At 40.3% G+C, this 24917-nt stretch overlaps 1 protein-coding gene across 1 annotated transcript in view; it reads right to left on the reverse strand.

Moving 5' to 3' along the window:
- Positions 1-24917, reverse strand: part of NYAP2 (neuronal tyrosine-phosphorylated phosphoinositide-3-kinase adaptor 2) — a 245581-nt gene that overhangs the window by 130989 nt on the left and 89675 nt on the right. Inside the window, exon 2 of the mRNA XM_087424529.1 lies at positions 20598-20899. Coding sequence (XP_087280655.1) covers positions 20598-20899 — 302 coding nt within the window. The remainder of the gene's footprint in view (positions 1-20597; positions 20900-24917) is intronic.

Consider the following 24917-nt stretch of genomic DNA (forward strand, 5'->3'; position numbering starts at 1 on the left):
CTATATCTTTCTACCTTCTTTTCTCTTGGCTTTTAAAGTACCTCATGTTTTCATGCTAACTTACTGGCTACTTCTTCTGTTTCCTCTCTTGGCTTCTCCTCTTACACTTAACTGAATCTGAGTTACACATGTGTTGTTTCTAAACCTTCTGATCTTCTGCTTTCTCTCCCAAGGTGATTCTATCTAATTTAGTGGCTAAATCTCATCTTTATTCTAATGACAACCAAATCCATATCTCTACCCCAATTCTCCAGAGAACTATATCCAATTGTTTACTTTTTATCTCTACTTAAACATCTGAAAAACATCTCAAGCATATCAACCTCAAAGTCAGTTTTTCCCTAATTGTTCCCATCTCGGTAATGACTCCATCTCATATTCACTTGCTCAGTCTAGAATCACAGGATTTATGCCTGATTCTCTTACTTATTCTTTCAACAAACATTTAGTTGAGCACTTACAAGCACCAAACATACATTAGATTAATGATTCTTGTCCTACAGGTGTTCACTGCTTAGAACTGAAAACAGACATTTGAAAGAATAATTACAATACAAATGGAAAAATGTGATAGCAGAGACCAGATAAAATATGTCTATAAGCAAACAGATAGGACTCAAGTACTATTCTAGGAAATGGAGAAAACAATTTCAAATGGCCAAGTTCTGAGAAATTTTGCTCTCTTTACAGGAACCATTTAATATCTTGTTTGACTTATTACTTAAAGGCAACTAAACAAGTTAGCTCACAATTATCCCTTAGAATGGAAAGTTCTCAGGTTTGGAATACATGTTTTCAGGAGCATTTCCTAATGTAGAAACATTTGTCAAGCTGTGGATTCTCATTGTAGCTCTGGATTTGGATTATACTCTTCCTTAACAGATGTCTTCTAGTTATTTTCCCCTCAGTGTTTCTACAGAATATGGCTATAAAACCCCCTTCATTTCTTCCTCTCTGCATTCTTGTTTTGCTCCAATCTAGTATAATTTTTTTTTTTTTGATGAGGAAGATTAGCCCTGAGCTAACATCTGTGGCCATCTTCCTCTATTTTGTATGTGAGATGCCACCACAGCATGGCTTGATGAGCAGTGTGTAGGTCCGCACATGGGATCTGAACCTGCAAACCCCAGGCCGCTGAAGCAGAGCACACGAACTTAACCACTATGCCACTGGGCCGGCCCCTCATCTAGCATAATTTTAGAGTTGCAGGAAACTTAACATCCCCAGTAAACCTCTCCTCTCCAGAGACACATGAACATTATGTAACTGACTAGTGAAGTACATTGCTTAATGCACAGACATTTTTATTTTAAGCACTTACATTTGATCACAACTTGAGTATTAATAAAAGTATATGCATATTTTACATGTCATATTTCACTCAGGAGGTGCTAGAAGATTAAGGATCATAAACAATTTCATCTGTATAGCATGATAGTCTCTGGAAGTCCAAGAGTTAAGGGAAAATAATTGTGCTTCACATAAAAAAGTATTAATAAAGTGTAGCTTCTATTGTGCTTGTACAGGTGGGAAATGCCATAGATAATACTGAATATTGAAAAAGATTTCTCCCCAGTTCAATAAATACTCCAGTGGAGTGAATAATTACTGGTAACAGACCTAAGTTGGTATATAATGGTGAAATATAGTTTGCAAGAATTATCTCAACTATTATCATATAATGTATCTCTAGTAGACTTAATATTAATCTCTGCAACTTTATTTCCAAATAAATAAAGGTCAACTTCAATATATATTTATTAAACATAGCACGCTTCAGGAAATTTAGCAGGAACATAAAGAAGAGGAAGACCTTTAAGAATACATGGCATAGGGGGCCCGCCCCACGGCCTAGTGGTTAAGTTCGGCGTGCTCCACTTTGGCAGCCTGGGTTTGTGGGTTCAGATCCTGGGCACGGACCACTCATCAGCCATGCTGTGGCGGCGACCCATGTACAAAGTGGAGGGAGACTGGCGCAGATCTTAGCTCAGGGCTAATCTTCCTCAAGCAAAAAGAAAAAAAGAAGAGGAAGATTGGCAACAGATGTTAGCTCAAGGTGAATCTTCCTCAGGGGGAAAAAAAAGAACACACAGCTTAAAGTAGAAGATAGTCTTACAGAAAAAAACAGCAATGCCAAGGGTAGTAACACACTGGAGGGAGTACATAGAAAAAGAACTATTAGTTCTGGAAAGTACAGTCCTGGGAGGAGCTGCTGCATAAGTCTTTACTCAAAGAGGCTTGGGGCAGGAATGTAAAGAATGCAAGGAATTTTCCAAGAGCCAGGAGCAAGTAGTCTAGCTTTTCACCACAGGTAAAGCTATGAGTAAAGGCAAGGGACAGGGAGGGGGTGCATTTGGAGGGCAGGAGGGAACACGGAGCTCCAGCATGAGGGCAGAGCCTAGGCTGTGTGGGAGGAGGAAGGCTGGGCAGGTCAACAGGGCCAGCTGGAGAGGGCTTGGGGGCTGCTCTAGAGAGCTGCCTTTATCTCAGACATGTTCTAAACTAGATTTGTGTTTTGGAAGCATGAAAGTTAAATACAACCGTTTGCATTTATGTACTTGATGAAATAGCTGTGGTTGCTGTGTTTATAATTTAAGTGTCTATAGATCTTTTACTGAAACTCATTCTTGGCTTACAACCTTTCAGATCGCAAGAAAATGTAAATGTAATCAACAGCAAACATTTAATGAGTTTTAATCTATATAGAGTGCTAGGATCCTTTTCTCATGGAAAAGTTTGCACAGATAGGATATGTATATCCTAAATATATCTATATCTATATTTACATCTATATCTATCTATAGCTATATCTTTATCTACATCTACATCTAGACCTACATCCCTAGTAAGGAAGGAATGGAGGTGGGATTATGAATAACTGCTCCAACAGAAAAGGTAACACTTTTTGACTATTTCTCACCAATTTCACTGCTCCTATCTTGGTCGAGGCATTCACCATCTCTCACCTGGATGACTGCAATAGCCTTCTGACTGGTCCCTCCAATTCTATATCTGACCCCTCTGAGTCTATCCTAACCACAGTCACCACAATGATTCTTTTCAAATGTATCACGCCACTCTCCTGCTCAACCTCTGCAACGGCTCCCTTGGATGCATAGCCGTAGGATGGCTTACAACGAAGGCCCCACATCGTCTCACCCTTTTTTTCCTCTCTGACCACATTTCCTGGTCTTGCCCTTTTCACCCACAATGCTCCCCCTACACTCCTTGCTATGCACCTCCTGTCTTTGGGTGTTTGCAGCAACTCTCATCTCCACTTGGAACACTAAGATATCCAACCAAGTTACATCATCACCTCCTTAATGCTTACGGGAGTTATCATTCGATTATCTCTCACTCCCAAACTCATCCTCTTTTCCCGCTTATGATAAGGGATCTAGGCCCTTTAAATATTTTCTCTTGGGTCAGTTGGCACAATGTTAAGCTTTGTCCATAGAGGATATTGGATAGATGTTGCAGCAGAAAAGAGTTTTGCTTCCTGGTTCCAGGGCTCACTAGCCAAGCTCCCACGGTGCAGATGGCTCCCTGACGTCCAGCTCCTGCAGAGCGTGTAGCTTCTATAGCATCTGGCTCCTGAAATCCCCAAAAGCCATCAGATGCCTGCAGCAACCCCCCCAACCCCAAGTGGTCTTGTAGTGGAGTACCTCTGATGAGAAACTCCTGTGAATACTTTTCCTCAGCACCCTAGAGGGTGGTTTTCCAGCAAGGTCCAGAGAGGGGACTTCCAGCAAGTTCCGCCAACACTGTTCCACAGCAATGTCCTTGCCATCCAATAATCCACAGCTGTGCCTCCCAACAAGGTTTGGATCTCAGTCCTGGCTGGAGGGCACTCTATCTCAGCCATAGGGGTAGGGGCTGCTCCTTATACCTTCTATTCTTGTATTCTTTGCAGTTTGCTTTACTTCTTACTAGCAGATCTCCTGTTTCTCCAATCCTCAATTATAGTTAATGATTCTCTATAGTAAACTTTCTCTGTTCAAATTACTGTGTGGTTTTTCTCTCCTGTTTGGACCAAGTCTTGGACCAAGACTGACGCAATGTCTTAACCCAAACACCAGGATGAGGTCTTTCCTGCCCTCTCTACTGAAATGTGCCCAGCCTTTTGGATTTATTTGGCTTGCTCTGGATTTTCCTTTCTTCCACAAGATTTATCACCTTCCAACATACTAACCAGTTTATGGATTTATTATGTCTATTGTTTATCAACTGCTTACTCCTACTAGAAGACAAATACCTCGAAAGTAAACACTTTTTTCAGTTTTGCTCATGGATGTATCTCAAACTCCTAGAACTATGCTGGGCATATAGTAGGTGCTAAGTAAATATTTGTGGAAGGAATAATCACACAGACCACAAGCAGCTGCCTCTCTGATTATATTGGCCCATAATGGGGGAATTTAACTTGTTTCCAGTGGCTACAGTCAGCATTTCCATATCCTTTGGGGACGGAGACAGATGCTAATCTTTCCACTTGTCCTACATTACAAATAATAGAAGTTGCTTAGCACTGTATGTGTAGCCCTTAAGACACCAGCTTTTCCTCGACCACCATAGAAGAATGTTGTCTCAATACCTCCACATTCATTTAGCCATTTTAACCAAATCAACTACTCCCTACTCAGCTGTTTTTTGAATGTGACAATTAATTTTATATTTAATCTACTTGTATTCACCATCAAGCTGGTGCGCACATGTTGCTAAAACAAAGATTTCCAAAGACACTGAAATCTAAATTTTGGTTAGGAATGTAAGAAAGCGTGCCAGCTAAGGAACCGATCTATATGGCTCTGGCTTCCTTGACCTAAGGGCACATAGATAGAGCATATATTTCCTTTTCTTTTCTAAAGCTTATATATCATGTAAATAATCATGGCCAAATTATGTAGACACAGTTAGGGAAAGGAAATAAAACTGAAACAGATAAAAATAGGGAAGGTCTAATTTTCATTTCTCTTGCTTCTATTTTACATAGTGGAGTGAGGTGTATTTACTCTACAGAAGTGAGCATCTCCAATTTGAATTTCATCTCTGCTTACTCTCAGTTTTCTTTTAAGATAACCCAGCCCCTCGTACCTCACAGAGATGGACGGCTCTATGAGATAAAATAGACATCTAAACTCTCCAAATAAAGATTATATATGGAGAGTAGAACAACAAGTCTATAACTCAGTTTGGCTAGCCACATTTTCTGGAGACATAAGAGCATTCTCATTCAGTAGCAATACACTTTTTCATTTTAAACACTTTTATACGGAATATTGCTAAAATATATCACCTCCATATTTTCAGCAGTTTAAGACACTTCCTCTGAGAAGCCATCTCTGACTCTTCTAGTTTGGGGCGGGTGTTCACGACAGACCCTGTACTTACCCCACCAGAATGCTGATCCTACTTCCTTGTGACTGCCTGTCTAATCGTCAGTGGCCCTCCCTGGTTTGTAATGTCTTTTAGGAGAGAGAACATATCTTTCCTGTTTCTCCATTATCTAGCATAGTGCCTGGCACAGAGCAGATACTCAATAAATATTTATTGACTAGTGACATCCTCAGAGGCATCACCACTAACACCAAAAGCAACGAGGAGCTGATTGTAATCAAGGCCTTTTGAGTGGCTGGTGCTCTTTGGCATGATACTAAATGTACTATAAGTTTTTTAAGCTTTGTTTTTCTCCCCTTAGTATCAGGTAACAGTCCTTGCTATTCCTTTCCCCGTGCTTATTCATTGCCTCTAATATGGTATGGGGACCTGAAGACAAGTTTATACTAAGTAGTTTTCAGCTGTTCTCGTTAGATGAAGTTGTCAGAAAGCAGAGGTTTTCAAAGGGTGATGTGTTCCCATGTTCCGTTCCATCTAACCAACTTAATTTAATACATATTAATAGAAAAAAATTAAAAAGAGCTTGTCTTAAATCACTGCCCTCCCACTTAACAAGAAAAATCATAGAAAGCAATACATATTATAGAAACTCTCAGTACAGACATAAAGCCGTAAAATCAAGGCACTCCTTCAGCAATAAGTGTATGCTCCGTCGAGGTCAATTAAAGGCAAGATTTATGCACACATGCAGTCACTCTGCCTTAAAAAATGGCTTTACACATTCTTCTCGAAGCTAGAGCAGAGAACTGCTCAGAAGCTGGATGCCTATAGAACAGAAAAACAGAATTCATCTGGAAGAATATACTGGCTACTAAGACTATGAGGGAAACCTTGAAATATATAAGAAAAGGAAAGATTAAAACTAAATTCCGGAAGTCATTTAAGGGAAAGAAATCTCAGCAATCTATTGCATCTTAATCGAGAAACTTCTTTTTTTGAATTTTTTTGTGCCATTTCTGAATGGCACAAGCTGAACATTCTTTGATTTATAACATGAGGATGAACTAAAAGGTACGTGGTGCCAATAACACATTATAGCCTGTCAACAGTATTCTTTGCCACCACCCCTAATTAATTTGTGTACCTACCAAGATCCAGAAATATAAAACAATGGAGGGAATATATTATAAGTTTTTACAAACCTAAGAGGAAACAGAACAATCTCTTTTAAATCATTCAGAGTGGTTACTAAATTGTAAACAAAGCTGGGACTGAAGTGATAGATGGATGGCCGATAGACTTGCTCCCTGAGGATCATGAATCACCGTGCTTTTCCTCTAAGCTCTCCAATTGCCTGAACTTCTTTCTACATTAAAGATTCTTGAGACTGCATTAACTCTTCGTAGCAATTAGTCTCCTGGAAAACTCATTTATGAAATAGCATGTTATTCAAAATATGCTTCAACATTATCTATTAAGCCCTACTCTGTGGTAGGCATTGAAGGTGCGCAGACAAAAAACAAGGTCCGTATCTTTAAGGAGTGCTTAGACTCATTAGGCTACAAAAAATACTTAGAAATATTTAGAATAAAATATACTAACAGGTATACTGGAATTATTCACAACATACATTTCAATCACAGAAAAAATGTGCTTACATACATTATCATAGAGAAGGTAGCAGTTGCCCTGGGACCTTCAAGGATGAGTGGAAATTTGCCATAAAAACAAATTTAGAGAAGACATTGAGAAAGAGGGAATTGCACATGCACAGAAGGGCACAAAGGCAGGAATAGCTTGGCTTGTTCAGAGAAAATTATGTAGTTTGGGACTGCTACGAGAGGTATGAACAGAGAGAGATGTGGCTCTGCGGGCTGGAAGGCGTCAGATGATGAAGGTTGTGCTAAAGAGTTAGGCTTTCATCAGGTAAATGATGAACAGGATGGACGTGATCGGATAAAATCACGGGTAGAATAGTGATACAACTGCACGTGCACATGAGGAAACTCTCTGGATGGTTTGAGAAGGTGAGGCTGCAGGAGAGGAGACCAGTGAGGTGCCCGTGCAGGTGTTCAGGTGAGAAATGACGATGGCCTGAGATGAGAGAGTAAAAGAGCAAATGATGGAGAGGGTCAGACATGAGGGTATGAGGAGCAGAATTGGCCACACTTGATAATCAACTAGATGTCAGGGGTTAGGTAAGGTGAGCAGTCTGATAAGGTCTCACATTTCTAACCAGGGTATCAAGAGAGGAAACACGGAGGAAATGACTGGTTCCCTGTGGATGGATATGATTAGTTTGAAGACTCTGTGGTATCTACAGACAGTTGTGGATTCAGAGATTCAGTCAGACATTTGGAGAGTATGTAGAATTCATCACTTATTTATTCAACAAATATTAGAGTGAGAAGATAAGAGCCAAGGTCAGAGTCTGGAGACATCATCATTTAAGAATCAGGCAGAACAAGAGATACCCTCAGGGCCGGCTCTGTGGCTTGGCGGTTAAGTGCGCGCGCTCTGATGCTGGCGACCCGGGTTCGGATCCCGGGAGCGCCCCGAGGCACCACTTCTCCCTCCAACACGAGGCCGGGTCCCACGTACAGCAACTAGAAGGATGTGAACCTATGACATACAACTGTCTACTGGGGCTTTGGGGGGAAAAAACTGAATAAATAAAATCTTTAAAAAAAAAAAAAAAAAAAAAAAAAAAAGAGATACCCTCAAAAGAGACTTAGGAAGTAGTCAGAGGAAGAAAACCAGTAGATAGCCATGCATGAAAAACAAAGGATCAGGGGATTTAGGAAATACGGGAGTTTTCAACAGTCTAAAATGCTGAAGAGAAGTAACAAAGGATACAGATAGAAGGATGCTGTTGAGATGACAACCAAGACTGGATTCGGTGGCACGGTGAGGGCAGAGTCAGATAGCGGGACGGGATGGATCTGGAACAAATGAGAGTTCAGGCAGTGGAGCAAGCACATGCAGAAGGCCTTTTAGAAACCAGCCGAACAATGAAGGAGAGATGCAAGATGGTGGCTTGAGGAGGCCACTGGGTCAAGGTTAGAAGTAGGGTAGACTGGTAGTCAAGGTTAGATTAGTCTGAAATAAGCTAACCCCATTTCCAGCATGCCTTGGGGAGAGTTCACCCACTAGAAAGATTCCTTCCCATCATTATTAAATCTATGAGATGGAGAGTGTAGGTATAAAGGAAGATCATGCCACTTTTTAAATAAAAAATACATTTTAACTGTTTGATAAGTTATCAAATGCTTTATGTAATCAAATGAGAGAAAACATTTTTACCAGAAATACTCTCAAAAAGACACTGACTGGGGTTGGAAAGTTGCGATGGGGCCAGGTTAACCCCCAGGGAACATGCTTATGTAAATGCAAGGAGGCTCTGAACTGTGTTCTAAGGATGATGTTCTCAGTTATCCTCAGGATTTAGGGGCCAGATTGAAGTCGAAAGAAATACAGGAGAGGCGAGGGCTTTGCAAAGAGAGAAAGTAAGAGAAGTACAGGTTGTTTAAGGAAGGCAGGTTATCAACTACTTTCCTCTATTTTCCTTACAAAATCTTAGTAATTAGTAATTTAATAGTTTACTGAATTACTCCTTAGTGTTTTAGTATAATTGCAAAGAAGAGATAAATCTCTATCCAAGCTTGAGGGCAGACAAAAACAGAGGCCATGGGGAAAGCTGCAATGAGGGTTACATTTAGTACTTTCCACTTCATTTGAAGACACGTGCTTTCTGATGTCCATTTACCCATAACTGGAAATTGATGCAGTTGTTGCAGTTCAGAAGTAGCATACCTTGGGAACATGTAGTCTCATCTTTATTTGTCATCAAAACGCTACTCAACAGACAGGCAGAGGATAGCAAAGTACTTAGAATAAATTACAACCACCAATCTACAATCCTGGGGTCCTGGAGAAATCCACAGACCAAAGCACTGGGGAGCACCATAACCATATCAAGGATGCTGTACGTTATCTAGCCCACATCCATCTGGCATTTTAGGGGACAGTGACTATACTGGGTCAAGCTAGCCTACTGGGTCAACAAGAGAGCTTAGCAGCTAGGAAAATCGGCAGTGATGATCAAACAGACTGATGTGCACCCTACAATTTTTAATATTTGCACCACTTTGGTGTCAATATTTTACTTGGATCTTTAAGTTCTAGATGTTCTTTGGCATGGGGGCTGCTGGATTGAGAAGTGCATTTTCTGATGTCTTCTAGATAAGGCTGAAGCCAAAAAAAAAGAGATTTTCCCACTTTTAGCTCAATAAAATAATCTAGGCATTTTGCAGCAGGGGTGATTTCCATAAATGGAAAAAAGGGAAGATAAGGAGAGAAATGGGGAAGGAAGTTATATTTTGCCCTATTTATTTACAATTATTTAGATTACCTTGTGATATTTATATTATTCTATTGAATCACAGTTTATTTCCCGCATTGCTAATCAAATTTCCACAAGTTGACGTCTGAAGTATTCAACCAGATATTTCGATCGTTTCTAGGAAAGCAATATATACTTATTCTCTTTTGTATCACTCTGAGTAGGCAGAATTCTAGGCTGTCCACAAGACTCATGCCCTCTGGGTCTTACGTCCTACTCAATTCTCTTTCCTTGAGTGCAAGCAGGACTGTGAATGTGATGGCATTTTACTTACATGATTAAGTTACAGTACAGTCATGCATCACTCATTGACAGGAATATGTTCTGAGAAATGCATCATTAGGTGATTTCATCATTGTGCGAATACCATAGAATGTACTTACACAAACCTAGATGGTATAGCCTAGTACACACCTAGGCTATTTGGTACTAATCTTGTGGGGACCATTGTCATACATGCAGTCTGTCATTGACCAAATCGTCATTATGCAGCACATGACTGTACATGAAAAAACGTGAAAGGATTTTCCAATTGTAATTAAGGTTCCTAATCAGTTGACTCCAAGGGAGTCAACTGCCTCTGAGGGGGATTATCAAAAGGGAGATTATCCTGGGTGAGCTATTTAAAAGAAGATCCAGGATTTCCCCAAAGGGGGAGAACCAAGTGAGATAGACTTTCTCTCCTGCTGTCCTCGAAGAAGCAAGATATTGTGTATTCTACAACTGTAAGGAAATGAACTCTGCCAACAACCACGTGAGCTTGGGAAGGACCCTGAGCCTCAGACGAGAACCCAGCCCCAGCTGGCACCTGGACTGCAGCCTTGGGAGACCTGGAGAAAACTCCTGACTCACAGAAACCATGAGATAGTAAAGGTCTGTGGTTCTAAGCCACTAAATTTGTGTCCATTTGTTGCACAGCAATAGAACACCCTCAAAACAATGCTCTGATCACAACAGACTCAGGAACTTTGGGCTTGCTGGTCTCTCCTGGAAGAATCCATCTGTGTCAACAACGTAAACAAAAATCCTCTTGGGAATGTAAGACAAATTAGGCCAAATTCAGATTCTCAATAGAGGGATGTTGAGTGAGACCACTAAAGAGGCAGGGTAGTTCTTTGGACTAGAATCAACAACCATGGCAAGAACTGAGAGGAAGATGTGTTACATGATGATCTGACTTGCAAACCATTTCATTCATGGGCCTCGGGGTACATTTAGAAAAAGATCACACAGTGTAGACATACACGTCTATCTTCATCTGAGCAGCGCCTGGTTTGACAGATGGCTTTGACACTAGGAAACCTAGCAACTTCTGATTCTGTCAACCTGGAAAGAGAGATCCAGGAATGTGGGCCTTCGAGGATAATCTCCCACATTTTGTCACTGACTAGGTGCCTTGAGAAACTCAAAGGTGGATTTGGAAGCACTTAACTGTTTTTCCAAGTTGTTTCTTTTCCTTTAGTGTTTTAAGGAGATATAACCAGCAGCCATTCTGAAACTGACCAAGCCTCACCACAAGAGCTATGCCCGTGACCAATGCTTTATTTTTAATGCAATGATCTCTCCAGGAGGAGCTTAGGCCTCATTATGTGGAAGCATGTTCTCCAACTGCGCTTGTGCAAGTGATACCCGTCTCTCTCTTTCGAATATTCATTCCGCAACTAAATAAAAGATCCTGCTTCCCTTTGTTCGGGGATGCCATGACTTTGGAAATGATTCCTTATGGCCTCCTATTTGCTGCAAATCCACTTTACTTTGTGAGACAACTTCCACTGGTGCAGAGTCTTATTTGACTCACCAGGAGGCGAGCCCACTTGATTCGGTATCAATTTCATCCCATAAAATAAACAAGAATGCACACTAGAACATTACCCAATGCCAAAATGGTGAAGATTTTGAGAGCTTGTTTTCCACTTTCTTTGTGTTTTATTAATGTGTTGCCAAACGGGACTTTGAGTACTTCTTGGGAGCGCACTGTGAAATACAAGTGCCACTCGTTGTGTGAATAAAGGCCCTACACAGAAAAGTTGCAGTCATCCAAATGAGCCATTCAAAACGCCACCGAAAAGCCACTGCTGAGCCCTTTGAAGGAACAAAAACTGTTGGTAAAGGGCTCTTTCAGGAAAAGATCTGAACAAATTCAGAAAGAGCTAAGCAGAAGCTCAAGAGACCTGATATGTCAGCATTTTCCGAGGCTCCATGATCTGATGTACTTTCAAGGTCTGGCCTGGGAAGTTTGGAAAGCCAGTGGCACTGTCTTAACTACCCTCCACTACCTGAGAATACAGCCCAGTGCCGAGCGAGGAAGGGCGGCAAGGTTACTGCACATCTTCTATACGTCAGGCTCTAAGCACATGTTTTGCTAACATTTTTGACCTCACGTTTTCTGTCTAACAACTTGGTAAGATGGATTACTTTGCCACTGCTACATAACAAGTTATCACAAACACAGCAGCTTAAAAATCAATACCTCTCTGTTAGCTCACAGTTCTGTAGATCGGAAGTCTGGGCACAGCCAGAACCCAGAAGGCTGGGTTCTCTGCTCAGGGTCCCACAGGCTGAAATCAAGGTGGCAGCCAGGCTGAGTCCTTGTCCGGAGGTGCTGGGGAAAAATCCACTTCCAAGCTCATTCTTGTTGTTGGCAGAATTCAGTTCTTCGCAATTATAGGACCGAGGAACCTGTTTCATTGCTGGCTTTTAGCTGGAGACTACTCTCAATTCTTAGAGGCTGCCCACATTCTTTGCCACATGGCCCCTTCCATCTTCAAGCAACCAATGGTACGTCAGTTCCAGGGAATATACAGGGCGAGTATAGCAGGGAGTGGAGAATCTTGGATACCATTCTCCCTACCACATAAGATCCATATTGCTATTCCCATTTTACAGATGAGGAAACTGAGGCTGAGAGAAAGAGTGCTAAATCTTGGCAGCACTGATATGAAACCAAAGACTGTTTGGCTCTAAAGCCCATGTTTTTCTAATATGTCCTGCTGAGTTATAAAAGGAATCATCTTTAAAAAAAAATCTATGATCACCTTATTAGTATCAGAGTTCTGGGCTAGTAACTGAGAAAGCAAAATCAATTACATGGCTGGCTCTGACAGGTGCTGATTTAGGTTCCCAAAATGGAATTATGACCTGGGAAACCTGTAAGCTCCCCAAGATAAGAAGCACACTCGACCTGTTTCTCCTCCTCTCTCCTCAAATGCCCACAGGTTGCTTGAAGCTTTACTTTGGTAGAAAATCAAATTCAGGCAATTTAAATTGTCAACACCAAACAGCAAAAGAGCAACAAATATTCTTTGTAGGAAAAATCACCTTATTAAAACGTGTTAAACTATTTCGTCCAGAGCTAAACAACTAATTACATGGAAGAAACTCACACCATTGCATGCCAGATTTTCTGGTTTCTAGAAATGATTTCTTTAAATCAGTGCTTTCCCTGTGATGTGGATAGAGGAAAACAGGCTGAGTTGGAGACCTGCAAACAAAATTGGTTGTAACATAAGGGAAAGGACCACTGCTGTCCTGTCCACCACTGGATCCCCAGTACAAAGCAGGCGCTCAGAGTATTGGCTGAATAAATGGAGGCATGAAAAACAACATTGTTAAAGGCTGTAACTTACTTTTTTTTGGTAACCTTTAAGCAGGAATTTGTTTCTGTTTTTGTTTTTAAGGCAGTGACTTTACAATGAACTTAGCCTTCAGTTGGTTCTGGCTCAACCACACATTTTAAGTTTTTAAGAACAGTCATGATTCCAAATATTTCTGCAGGTATTCCAATTTTTGATTCATAGATATGATTCTACTAAACGTCTCTAGAAGGTAAGATCAGAAAATATTTCCTCATTGCTTTGTGAAGAGATAATCATGAAATAATATCATAAGTTAAGGTTTGGAAATGACTTGAAGGAAGAGTTCATAACAAATGGAAGTTAGGAATACTTAGTTTTTTTTGGTTTTTAAAGGAAAACTATAAAACATTTCTGAAAGAAATTGAAGAAGACACAAAGAAATGGAAAGATATTCCATGCTCTTGGACTGGAAGAATTGACATAGTTGAGATGTCCATACTTCCTAAAGCCATCTATAGATTCAATACAATCCCTATCAAAGTTCCAACAACATTTTTCACAGAAATAGAACAAAGAATCCTAAAATTTATATGGAACAACGAAAGACCCCGAATAGCTAAAGGAATCCTGAGAAAAAAGAACAAAGCTGGAGGTATTACACTCCCTGATTTCAAAATATACTACAAAGCTATAGTAACCAAAACAGCACGGTACTGGCACAAAAACAGACACACAGATCAATGGAATAGAATCGAAAGCCCAGAAATAAACCCACACATCTATGGACAGCTAATCTTTGACAAAGGAGCCAAGAACATACAACGGGGAAAAGAAAGTCTCTTCAACAAATGGTGTTGGGAAAACTGGATAGCCATATGCAAAAAAATGAAAGTAGACCCTTACCTTACAACATACACAAAAATTAACTCCAAATGGATTAAAGACTTGAATGTAAGACCTGAAACTGAAACTTCTAGAAGAAAACATAGGCAGTACGCTCTTTGACATCAATCTTAGCAACATCTTTTCAAACACCATGTCTGACCGGGCAAGAGAAACAATAGAAAAAATAAACAAATGGGACTACATCAAACTAAAAACCTTCTGCACAGCAAAGGAAACCATCAACAAAACGAAAAGACAACCTAACAATTGAGAGAAGATATTTGCAAACCATACTTCTGATAAGGGCTTAATCTCCAAAATATATAAAGAACTCATGCATCTCAACAACAAAAAAACTACCAACCCAATTAAAAAATGGGCAAAAGACCTGAACAGACATTTCTCCAAAGAAGATATACAGATGGCCAACAGACACATGAAAAGATGTTCAAAATCACTAGCTATCAGTGAAATGCAAATCAAAACTACAATGAGATATCACCTCACGCCCATCAGAATGGCTATAATTAACAAGACAGGAAACAACATGTGTTGGAGAGGATGTGGAGAGAAGGGAACTCTCATACACTGCTGGTGGGAGTGCAAACTGGTGCAGCCACTATGGAAAACAGTATGGAGATTCCTCAAAAAATCAACGATAGAACTACCATATGATCCAGCTATTCCACTGCTGGGTATTTATCCAAAGAACTTGAAAACACCAATGCGTAAAGATACATGCACCCCTGTGTTCATTGCAGCGTTATTCACAATAGCCAAGACTTGGAAGCAACCTAAGTGCCCATCAAGGGACGAATGGATAAAGAAGCTGTGGTATATATACACAATGGAATACTACTCAGCCATAAGAAACGATGAAATCCAGCCATTTGTGACAACATGAATGGACATTGAGGGTATTACGCAAAGTGAAATAACTCAGAGAGAGAAGGTCAAATACCGTATGATTTCCTTCATTAAGTAGTAGATAATAACAACAATAAACAAACACATAGAGACAGAGATTGGATTGATGGTTACCAGAGGGGAAGGGGGGAGGGAGGAGGGTGAAAGGGATAATTCGGTACATGTGTGTGGTGATGGGTTGTAATTAGTATTTTGGTGGTGAACATGATGTAATCTATGCAGAAATAGAAGTATAATGCTGTACACCTGAAATTTTTACAATGTTATAAACCAATGTTACTGCAATAAACAAAACATTAAAAATAATAATAATAAATAAAATAAAATTATTTTCAGTTCTGGGAAAAAAAAACAAAAACTCCAAAGTGTAGAGGTGCTTGAATTTAATAAAAGTGTTTTCCTCATCATACCAAATATTATATTAATGTCATAATGTTATGAAAAGATTATTACACCTGGAGAATACTTCCCTGTTAATTCAGGTCATTGTGTAAAAGTTTTAAGCCTCTAACATGTAAAGTGTATATGCGTATGGCCTTTCTTTTCCTTTTCTATATATTTTTAATATGTGCTTCACCAAACCAAAATTTCATGGTATTCAGGCACACTAACAGGTGGTAATTACACATTTAAAATAGTATTAACATGTTTGTATAGCAATTTCTTTCTACCATGCACCATTGTGGGCATTAGCCTACTAGGTTGTCATAAGGCTGTGAGGGAGGCAAGGCAAGATCAATTTTCAGTTCTTTATAATCATTTTAAAGGTAAATAAACAGTCTTATTGGATCACTTGTCCAAAGTCAATATTTGTGTGTTAACTCTAAGTACAGTTGCTTTTGCCTGTACCACACAGTATCCCTAACAATGACGCTATCGAGGAATGGGATATGTGTTTACCTGAACAATGGGAATGGTGGATGTGAGGTGGCACTGTTCTTGCTTTTTCTAGATCGTACATAAGACACAGCTTGAAGGGCCCCTCTTCTGTCTAGTTAACTCTCTTTATTTCATCTAATCTTTCCTCAAACTAAGCAGGTACAACATTGAGGCAATAGAAAAGAACAATTAAAATGTTTATCACATACTTATTGCCAGTTTATCTTCTCCACTGTATGATTTTTTAAAGATGCTATTACTGTATAAAATCCTAAAATAAAATAGTAAATGTATATTTTTAATGTGACAAAATTACAATTTTTAAAAACTAAATTATACCTTTCTTGGTATGTGATTTTTTTGTGTGTTTGTATACATCATTAAGCGATTTTTTTCCCTACTCTGAAAAGCTGTTTTGCTACAAGTCCAGTTCATTCTTACTTCTATCCACGGGGAAGTCATAATCCCCTACTTAAATAGAAGCCCGTTACCATGGAAATCATTGTAATGCCACTGAATCAATATTTTGATTTTGCTGACATTTAATGTAAAAAGAAAAGACAGACTTAGGTTTATAAAAGTCACTTTTCATTTTTGTTATCGTTTTGATAGCTAGAAAAATTGTAAAGAAAACATATGCTCTGTAATCAGTTAACTCACAACTATAACGAACTGAGAATTCATAAAAGAACAATCTACATATTTATACAATTTTGGCTTTGAGTACACACATATGCATGCAGGCATTTGGATTCAAGATTTTTTTCCCCATCTCTGAACTAAGCCCTGATTCTCTCTTATTGTTATTGAAGTCATAAGTTGGCAGAAGAAATTTGAATGTTTCCAGTTTTTTAATTGCCTTTTTATTAAGTGTTCTGAAGAGAAGGTGAAATTTGCATTGAGAATCATTCTTCTGTAGAAGTCGACCATTTCTGCACCACATCCTAAGAGTCCATCTGGTCCACTGACCATCCTCAAAGATGCACTACAGCTGAAAGCTCCTCAATCCACCGTTAGAGCTCCTTTTGAGGAGAGATGTTGAACTTGGACCTAGCGTTTAATAAGGCTCAATGCCCATCAAGTAGTTTTCCAAATCTAACTTAAGTCATTGCTGCTACTATAATTTAGTCACTGTCTCCTCTTCCGTCCTCAGAACAAAGATAATAGAGCTGCTGTCTTCTGTTTGATAACTAGCTATTTGGAACCCTAAATCCTTAGATGTGAAGGGATCTGAAAGAGAATTATGAGCTTCTCTACCTCAGGAACTAGCGACCTAAAGCATCCCAAATGAATGGTAATTATTTCCTTGTTTTTTTTTTTTTTTTTTGGTGAGGAAGACTGGCCCTGAACTAATATCTTTTGCCAATCTTCCTCTTTTTTCTTGAGGAGATTGTCGCTGAGCTCACATCTGTGGCAGTCTTCCTCTATATTTTGTATGTGGGATGCTGCCACAGCATGGCTTGATGAGCAGGGTGTAGGTCCATGCCGGGGATCTGAACCCATGAACCCTGGGCCGCCAAAGTGGAGTGCACAAACTTAACCACTATGCCACCAGCCAGCCCCTAGTTACATTTTTTTTTTTTTTTTGGTGAGGAAGATCAGCCCTGTGCTAACATCTGCCAATCTTCCTCTTTTTTTTTTTTTCTGCTGAGGAAGACTGGCCCTGGGCCAACATCCATGCCCATCTTCCTCCACTTTATATGGGATGCCGTCACAGCATGGCTTGCCAAGTGGTGCGTCGGTGCATGCCCAGGATCCGAACCGGCGAACCCCGGGCCGCCGCAGTGGAGTGCGCACACTTAACCGCTTGCGCCACTGGGCCGGCCCCCCCAGTTCCATTTTTAAGACGACTGAATTGCCACTCAAATGTTTCTGCTATGGGACAATCATCATGATTTTCCCCATGGGTTTACTATGGATACCCCAGGTCCTCCTCCCCTGAAGGGGGCTATTCTGAGGTGTGTATTTTACACTGCTTCCAGGAATATCTCCAGCAGCGTTACACTACTTGCTATCACACCTCTTACTGGCTGCTTTCCTTTTCTGTTGCACCTTTTCCCTCCCCTTCAGAGGGTTCTGTTATTCCCCTTTATTCTTGACTCATTCTAGATTACATTCAGACCCTCATCATTCAGAGACCGCAGTTCTAAAACAGTAATCTTCTTTGGCAAACAATCTAATGTAATTGATTATGTAGTTTTCTGGCAGTAAAAGCAGGAGAGAGGTGACTTCTGGAAAAAAGATCATGGAAAATAAACAGAAGTGAAAGGCACCATGTATCAATATCAGAGGAAACCTAAGAACAATATTTAAAATTTACAAAGGCAGATATCTAGGGCCCTTTAGTGTATTAACAAGTAAATGAAACACCTAAATTGTTTCTAAAAGCATCTCTGTGTTACAGGTTGAAGGACATACTGATGACCTTGAATCATGAGAAAAAAGGATCACATTTCTAATCTACTCTAAGGCAGCAGAGGAACAATCCAGTTACACAAATAACAGACAGACATACATCTTCATTGCAGTGCTATTCATCACAGCAGGACAAACTGGAACCAACCTAAGTATTCATCAAGAAGATAATGATTAAAGTATTGTGAATACACTTCTCTCCTTAAAAATGGTGTTTCTTAACAAATTGGAAAATAGTCATAAGAAAATAAGTGAAAACACAAAACTCTACGTACTATGATTTCAATTTTGTAAATATGCACACACAAACGTTATACATATATGCATTCTCACACACATGCACATACTCGGGACATATTTTTGCATATATACGTAGTAGAAAAACTGAACCTAAGTGCAGATTTTCTTTGTAGAAAGGATGGACTAGCTCCATCTCCAGGCATTCATTTGTATTCTTCAGTATGCACTGAATCTTTTTGTTCTTTGCCTAACGGTGCTTGGGCAGCAATATGGGAGAAAGGAGAGAAGAGGGTAATGGAAGAGATGGAAGATGCCTCATGGGCACACCTCATGGATTAGGTCTGAGCTGCTGTGGGAAGATTAGAGCAAAAGATGAGGGAGCTTTCGTTAGGGACTGGGGAGCCCAGGTGACAAAGAACTCTGCCCAGTTGAGGAAAGGATCGCCTGGCTTCCACTCTCTGCTGCACACCGCTGTGAAACTGGGTATACTGGGGGCTCAGGGAAGCCTGCTGTGGAGAATGTCAGGGACAGACAGGCTGGAAGAAAGACTATGGGAGCTGGCAGAGCCTTGCTCTCAAGCTGGCCACTGGCAGCACTGGGAACCTTGAAGTGTTTTCCACAACTGACAAACAAAAATCTGAATGGGCTCTTATCAAAGCATGCTTGAAACTACTCTCCCACCAAGGGACTGGCAGGGAAGACTCAGGAAACCTGAAACTTACTTATTCAAGTAAGGGCTAAAGAGCTGGTGAGATCTGGGGTTAACCTGACCTAATTTATTCATACACCAGCAAGGAGACTGAGACATACTTGAGTTGTTTATTTCATAGCTGAGGAAAAATACATGTATAGGTAGAAATTAGAGATAAAGATTGGAGACTGAAATATATACACACCCACATATGTGTGTGTATATACTACAAGCGTACACACATACATGCATGAATTCATAAAATAAAGAATGATTATTTCTAAAGATGATCACAATTTTTTCTTCTGTATATTTTCCTGCATTACCAGGTTTCCCTAATACTCACATAGTACTTCTATAATTATAGAATTAATGTGACCAGGGAACCAGGCAAATTTGGGGTTACTGAGGAGCTGATCAACAACTAACATGATTTGTTAAATGTTTTTCAGACAAGAAGAAACTATGTGATCTGTTTCCCAGAAATTGATGTCTCCCTTTCGCAGATGTTGCTATCTTGCAGAGAAATTTACATATTTGCAGCAAGAACCACCCCCAGCCCCCAAGCAGAATGTTCCAGCACCAAGTGTCCTAAAGTTACTTTAAACCCATTAGCATGTTAAATTCTCCTTTCTGGGGGGGTCGAAGCAGCCATTTTCAGATCATGCGATGTATGTAATAGCATATTTACCTGCTAAGCATGTGCCCTAAAGGCACACAGTTGTTACAAATAAAACTGTTATCCTCTGCTCTCTTGTGTATCAAGTCCCTACCATCCGAGAGACACTGCTTTGGGAGCTATCCCTAGTGTTCTCCATTGCTTGCACAAGCAATAAACCTTTTCTTCACCTACTTCTGCCTTGGTGGTGCTTTTCAGCTCCTCACTCATCAAGAGATGAACCCACTGAGTTTCGTTACAGTAATACTAAAAAAGGCAAGAAAACATACATTTTAGATATATTTCTAGGCAAAATTATTTCCTAATGATTCAAAACTTTAAGAGGATAAGAAAACTCAAATATTGCCTTCCCTTTCTGATGATATAAGTTAAATATATTTTTCTGAGCGTCATTTGACAACATCCCAATAAATATACCCCACTCCCCCAGTTCTTCTTTTCTGGGACTTCTGGGAGATGGAAGCAGGATTATGTGACCCAGGGAGGAAGGCAGATGCTCATTAGTAAGCTGACCCGAATGTGAAATCTGAAATCTGTTTCTAGTGATGTAGGCATGGTGTGAGTTACCTTCGGTCCGCTCGGGGGCTTTCCCACTCTTACTGGCGGGTGTGCTGTTGACCGTCTCCGAGGATGTGCTCAGCTTGGTGCTGGGGTCTCGCTTGGGTTTGGGTGGTGGCTGTCTCCTGGAGCCACAGCTGCTGTCATCATCTGTTCCCCCAACCGAGTGCAGGGACTGCGACCTCACGGTAAAGCCACTGGAGCAAGGATGGGGGAGTCTGTCCTGAGGAGCAGGCATGGTCATGAATCCCATGCGGAAGTGTTTGCCCACGTAAGTGCCGTCGTGGCCCCGTCCCACTTCTCCACCTATGCTGTAAGAGAAAGGAGACCGAAATCCGTGAAGAGAAACGGAGCCAGGTGTGCAAGGTCACGGGTACAAGCATATTGATAATAGGCAATAGTTCATATTTTAACTTTAGACGGGTGAAGAAACATTTCCATTAGCATGAAAACATTCTATACTTTTGCATTAAATATGACAATAAAGCAAATATAACTTGATTATAATTAGAAATCCTAACACTTATTTCCAGATATTCTGGTATTCTGGTCTCTAGATACTCTCAAAATAGTATTCTGAAGAAAAAAACACTGCATCACACATTTCATCTTCAATTGATTTTCTTAGTTGGAAGTAAACTTTGTCAGTGGCGTATAAAGTAAACAAGAATTCCGTGACAATGACTCATGGACGGTCTTTCGACACATGACTGATGTCAAGTGGCAGCACCTGAGGCTCTCCTCCACTTTATCAAAATCATCCCTACTTCTACCAGGTTAATAAAGTGGGAAAAACAAAACAAGCAATGACAACAACAAAGGGGGGCTCCGTTACCAGATACAACAGAGAGAGAGAGAGAAAGGGAAGAAGGGAAACGGGAAGAGAGGAGGAGGCAAAGGAAGGGTAGAGGGGAGGAAAGGGAGGGAAGGAGGAAGGCAGGAAGGAAAAATATTTCCTTAAATCAGTGAAGGAATTGTCAACCTCTCTTAGTTCTGCAGAATCCTTCAGTTATGCCAGAAACTTAGTTCTACTAATAAGCTAGCCTCACAGAATAAAATAGCAACGTCTAATAAAGACGTGTAGTTAAAATGTCATCTGAACTATCCTGGGATAGTTCTAAATACCTCATAAATATTCAGAGTATGCAAAGTTTCCAAATGTAAGGTTCTTAAGTTTTACATAGGAAAGTTTGAACGAAAATTTGAACATATAAGAAATCTCAGTTTGGGGCCGGCCCCATGGCTTAGCGGTTAAGCGCACACGCCCCGCTCCTAGCGGCCCAGGTTCGGATCCCGGGCGCGCACCGAGGCACCACTTCTCCGGCCATGCTGAGGTGGTGTCCCACATACAGCAACTAGAAGGACGTGCAACTATGTCATACAACTATCTACTGGGGCTTTGGGGAGAAAAAGGGAAAAAAAGGAGGAGGAATGGCAATAGATGTTAGCTCAGGGCCGGTCTTCCTCAGCAAAAAGAGCAGGATTGGCATGGATGTTAGCTCAGGGCTGATCTTCCTGACCAAAAAAAAAAAAAAGAGAGAAATCTCAGTTTGAAGCTTAACTAATCATATAGTCAATGACTTTTGGGCCTTTCTCTATGTTATTAAATCAGAGTGAGTCCTTTATGGAGAGAAAGGGCATGAATGACAATGTAAAATTTTAAAAGACAGATTTTTCTAGAGTTTTCTCCATTTATGTTCATTCGTCAATAGAGAAAACAAAAAGAAACACTGTTAGAAATATTTGACAGATTTTCTTAGACATGCATGAATGGTAAAATGTAACTTTGAGTATATGAATTTTGGAAGCCTGTTGAGTCTACCTTTCCAGACACAAGTTTACTCAGGCTTTTTTTTAACCTTAATTTTAAGTTTGCTTTGCATTTATAACACCATGGAATTCGAGGGAAGGTTTTGTAATTCTCTTTATTGTATCTTTCACATTGTTATAATGTTTGTCATAAATTTTACCTCCTAGTAGGAACAATAATGGGAAATGAGTTTTTGTTTTTTTTTTTTTTTGGTGAGGAAGATATCCCTGAGCTAACATCTGTTCCCAATCCTCCTCTTTTTGCTGAGGAAGATTGGCTCTGGGCTAACAACTGTGCCCATCTTCCTCTACTTTGTATGTGGGATGCCTGCCACGGCATGGCTTGATAAGAAGTGCATATGTCCACGCCTGGGATCCGAACCTGTGAACCAACAGAGGTGTTAGCTGAGGGTGAGAGTGAGGTGAATTTAGAATAAATGTTGGAGGAGGGAGATAATGAGTATCAGTTGCAGCCCTCATATAAACTCCAGTGATGAGAGCTATAGTTTATTGCACTAATTCCCTCCTTGTAAGGTTCACCTCAGGAAGAGTCCCATGGGAGCTATGAAAGAGCTGTTTCCCCAAACCTGCAGAAGAGCATCTGCTGAGTGTAAGGGGTGAATTGTGCAGCCATGAAGGTTTGTGGCTCAGATTTCCCTCAAGAGAGAAACTTCTCTAAGGACAGCAGTTGGCTGACAGCCACAAGCTACAGAGTCTTCAAATCTGGTAAAGGATTTTAGTCAAGACCACTCTGTCTCTGGACAGCTCCTATCCAATGATGAGGTATGGGACCTGGCTATTTCTGCCCAGTGAAGTAGTCCTTTATGGGCAGTCTTTGTGTCTGAGTTTCCCTTTTGGGCTGGCCAAGACTTTCCCTAGCTATGCCATGGTCTGAGGCTCTTTCTAGCCAATCATTTTTCCTTCCCCCTCTCCTTTCACAGGTGTCACACTGCATTGTGGCGGGAGGCTTGTCCTGCCTATACCTGTTCCCTCTCCCTCCCAGGCATCCTCCTCAATAAATCTCTCACACTAGCAGGGTGTCTGCTTTCTGAAGGCATGAACTGACATACTTGGGAACAATCATACAACCTATGACATTCAGAAACCAAAGAAGAAGGAAAACAAAGCCTAAAAACAAACATGAGACCCCAGAAATAAGAAATGCCTGTGAAAATAGGTCATTCTCTTGCTTCAGACTGAGCATTTAAAAGGTCGTTGGGGAGGTAGAACCAACTCCACTATAGGAACAACTTGGCTTGAAGTGAAAGTTATGTGGGCTGAAGAAAGAGTCTTTTTGCACTAAGACTCTAACACTCAAGATAGATTAAGCCTGACACATCTCATGTTATAAAAATAAAAATAAGTTTCATAATCCTGAATTTAAACAAGTATGCTTTTTTCTCACAAAATGAAGGCAATGTTGCAAGACCTAGTTGTCTGTTGGTTAATTTTTCTATTATAAAACACAAAAAAATAATGTATTGCTTAAATCTAGGGGAGTTGTTTTCCAACAAATAATTGCTAAAATATTTGTAAACTTCTCCCCCAAACAAGTTATTGGCTAATGGACAGGCCTGGACATTTGTGCCCTAGAATCACCGAGTTGTAGCCTCCATCCCCAGCTCTAACATTTAGCAACTGTACTTTAGCTACCAATTCCTAAGACCATTTCTTTATCTGTTCAATAGTAGTACTGGCCTCATGGAATTGTTATCTAGTTCACATGAAATATTACATATGTAGAACTTAGTGCAGAGTCTGATATACACTATGTAGTCAATGATTTTAGCTTTAAAATTCCTACTTTTTGTCCTGTTTTCTTTTTTTTTTTTTTCCCCTGAGGAAGATTCACCCTAAGCTAACACCTGTTGCCAATCTTCCTCTATTTTGTAGGTGGGTCGCCTCCACAGCATGGCTGCTGCCAAGTAGTGTATGTCTGCGTCCACGAACTAAACCCAGGCCACCGAAGTGGAGCATGCTGAACTTAACCACTAGGCAATGGGGCCAGAACCCAAGTCCTGTCCGCTTGAATTTTGTTTATGGGATCATCTTTTGCATTGGAAGGCCATGTCTTTAAAGGGTGGTATATAGTATCACGTAACCTCAAAAAACTGTGCACAAAGTGAAAACAAAAGCCTACATTTAACTCAAAGTATCAAGATAATCCAGGCAACTATAGTCCTCATGCTCTTCACTTTCTTCAATACTTGCTTCAATTTTTCAGAGCACCTGTTGATCAGGACTCAGAAAGAAAGATGCATGACAAGAACTTCAAAACTGCTTTGACAAGGCTATTCAACAGAGATTGTTATTTGTCTTGCTATCTTCTTGAAAATCCATCAGCATTAATATTGTGTGTCTTCTTCTGAGAACTACTTTCTTTCAGAGATGAAAACACAACCCCTGAGAAGGGTGAACTACCAAGGTGAGATGTCATCTCTAAAAGTGACAGAGTTGTAGCTTCTGTGTTTAATTTTGAAACAAACATGCCAATATGTCACAGTAGAGTCTTCCTTAGGA

This window comes from Ceratotherium simum, chromosome 37 (genome assembly GCF_057802395.1).
Source record: "Ceratotherium simum simum isolate JZ-2026a chromosome 37, ASM5780239v1, whole genome shotgun sequence".
Taxonomy (NCBI): Eukaryota; Metazoa; Chordata; class Mammalia; order Perissodactyla; family Rhinocerotidae; genus Ceratotherium; species Ceratotherium simum.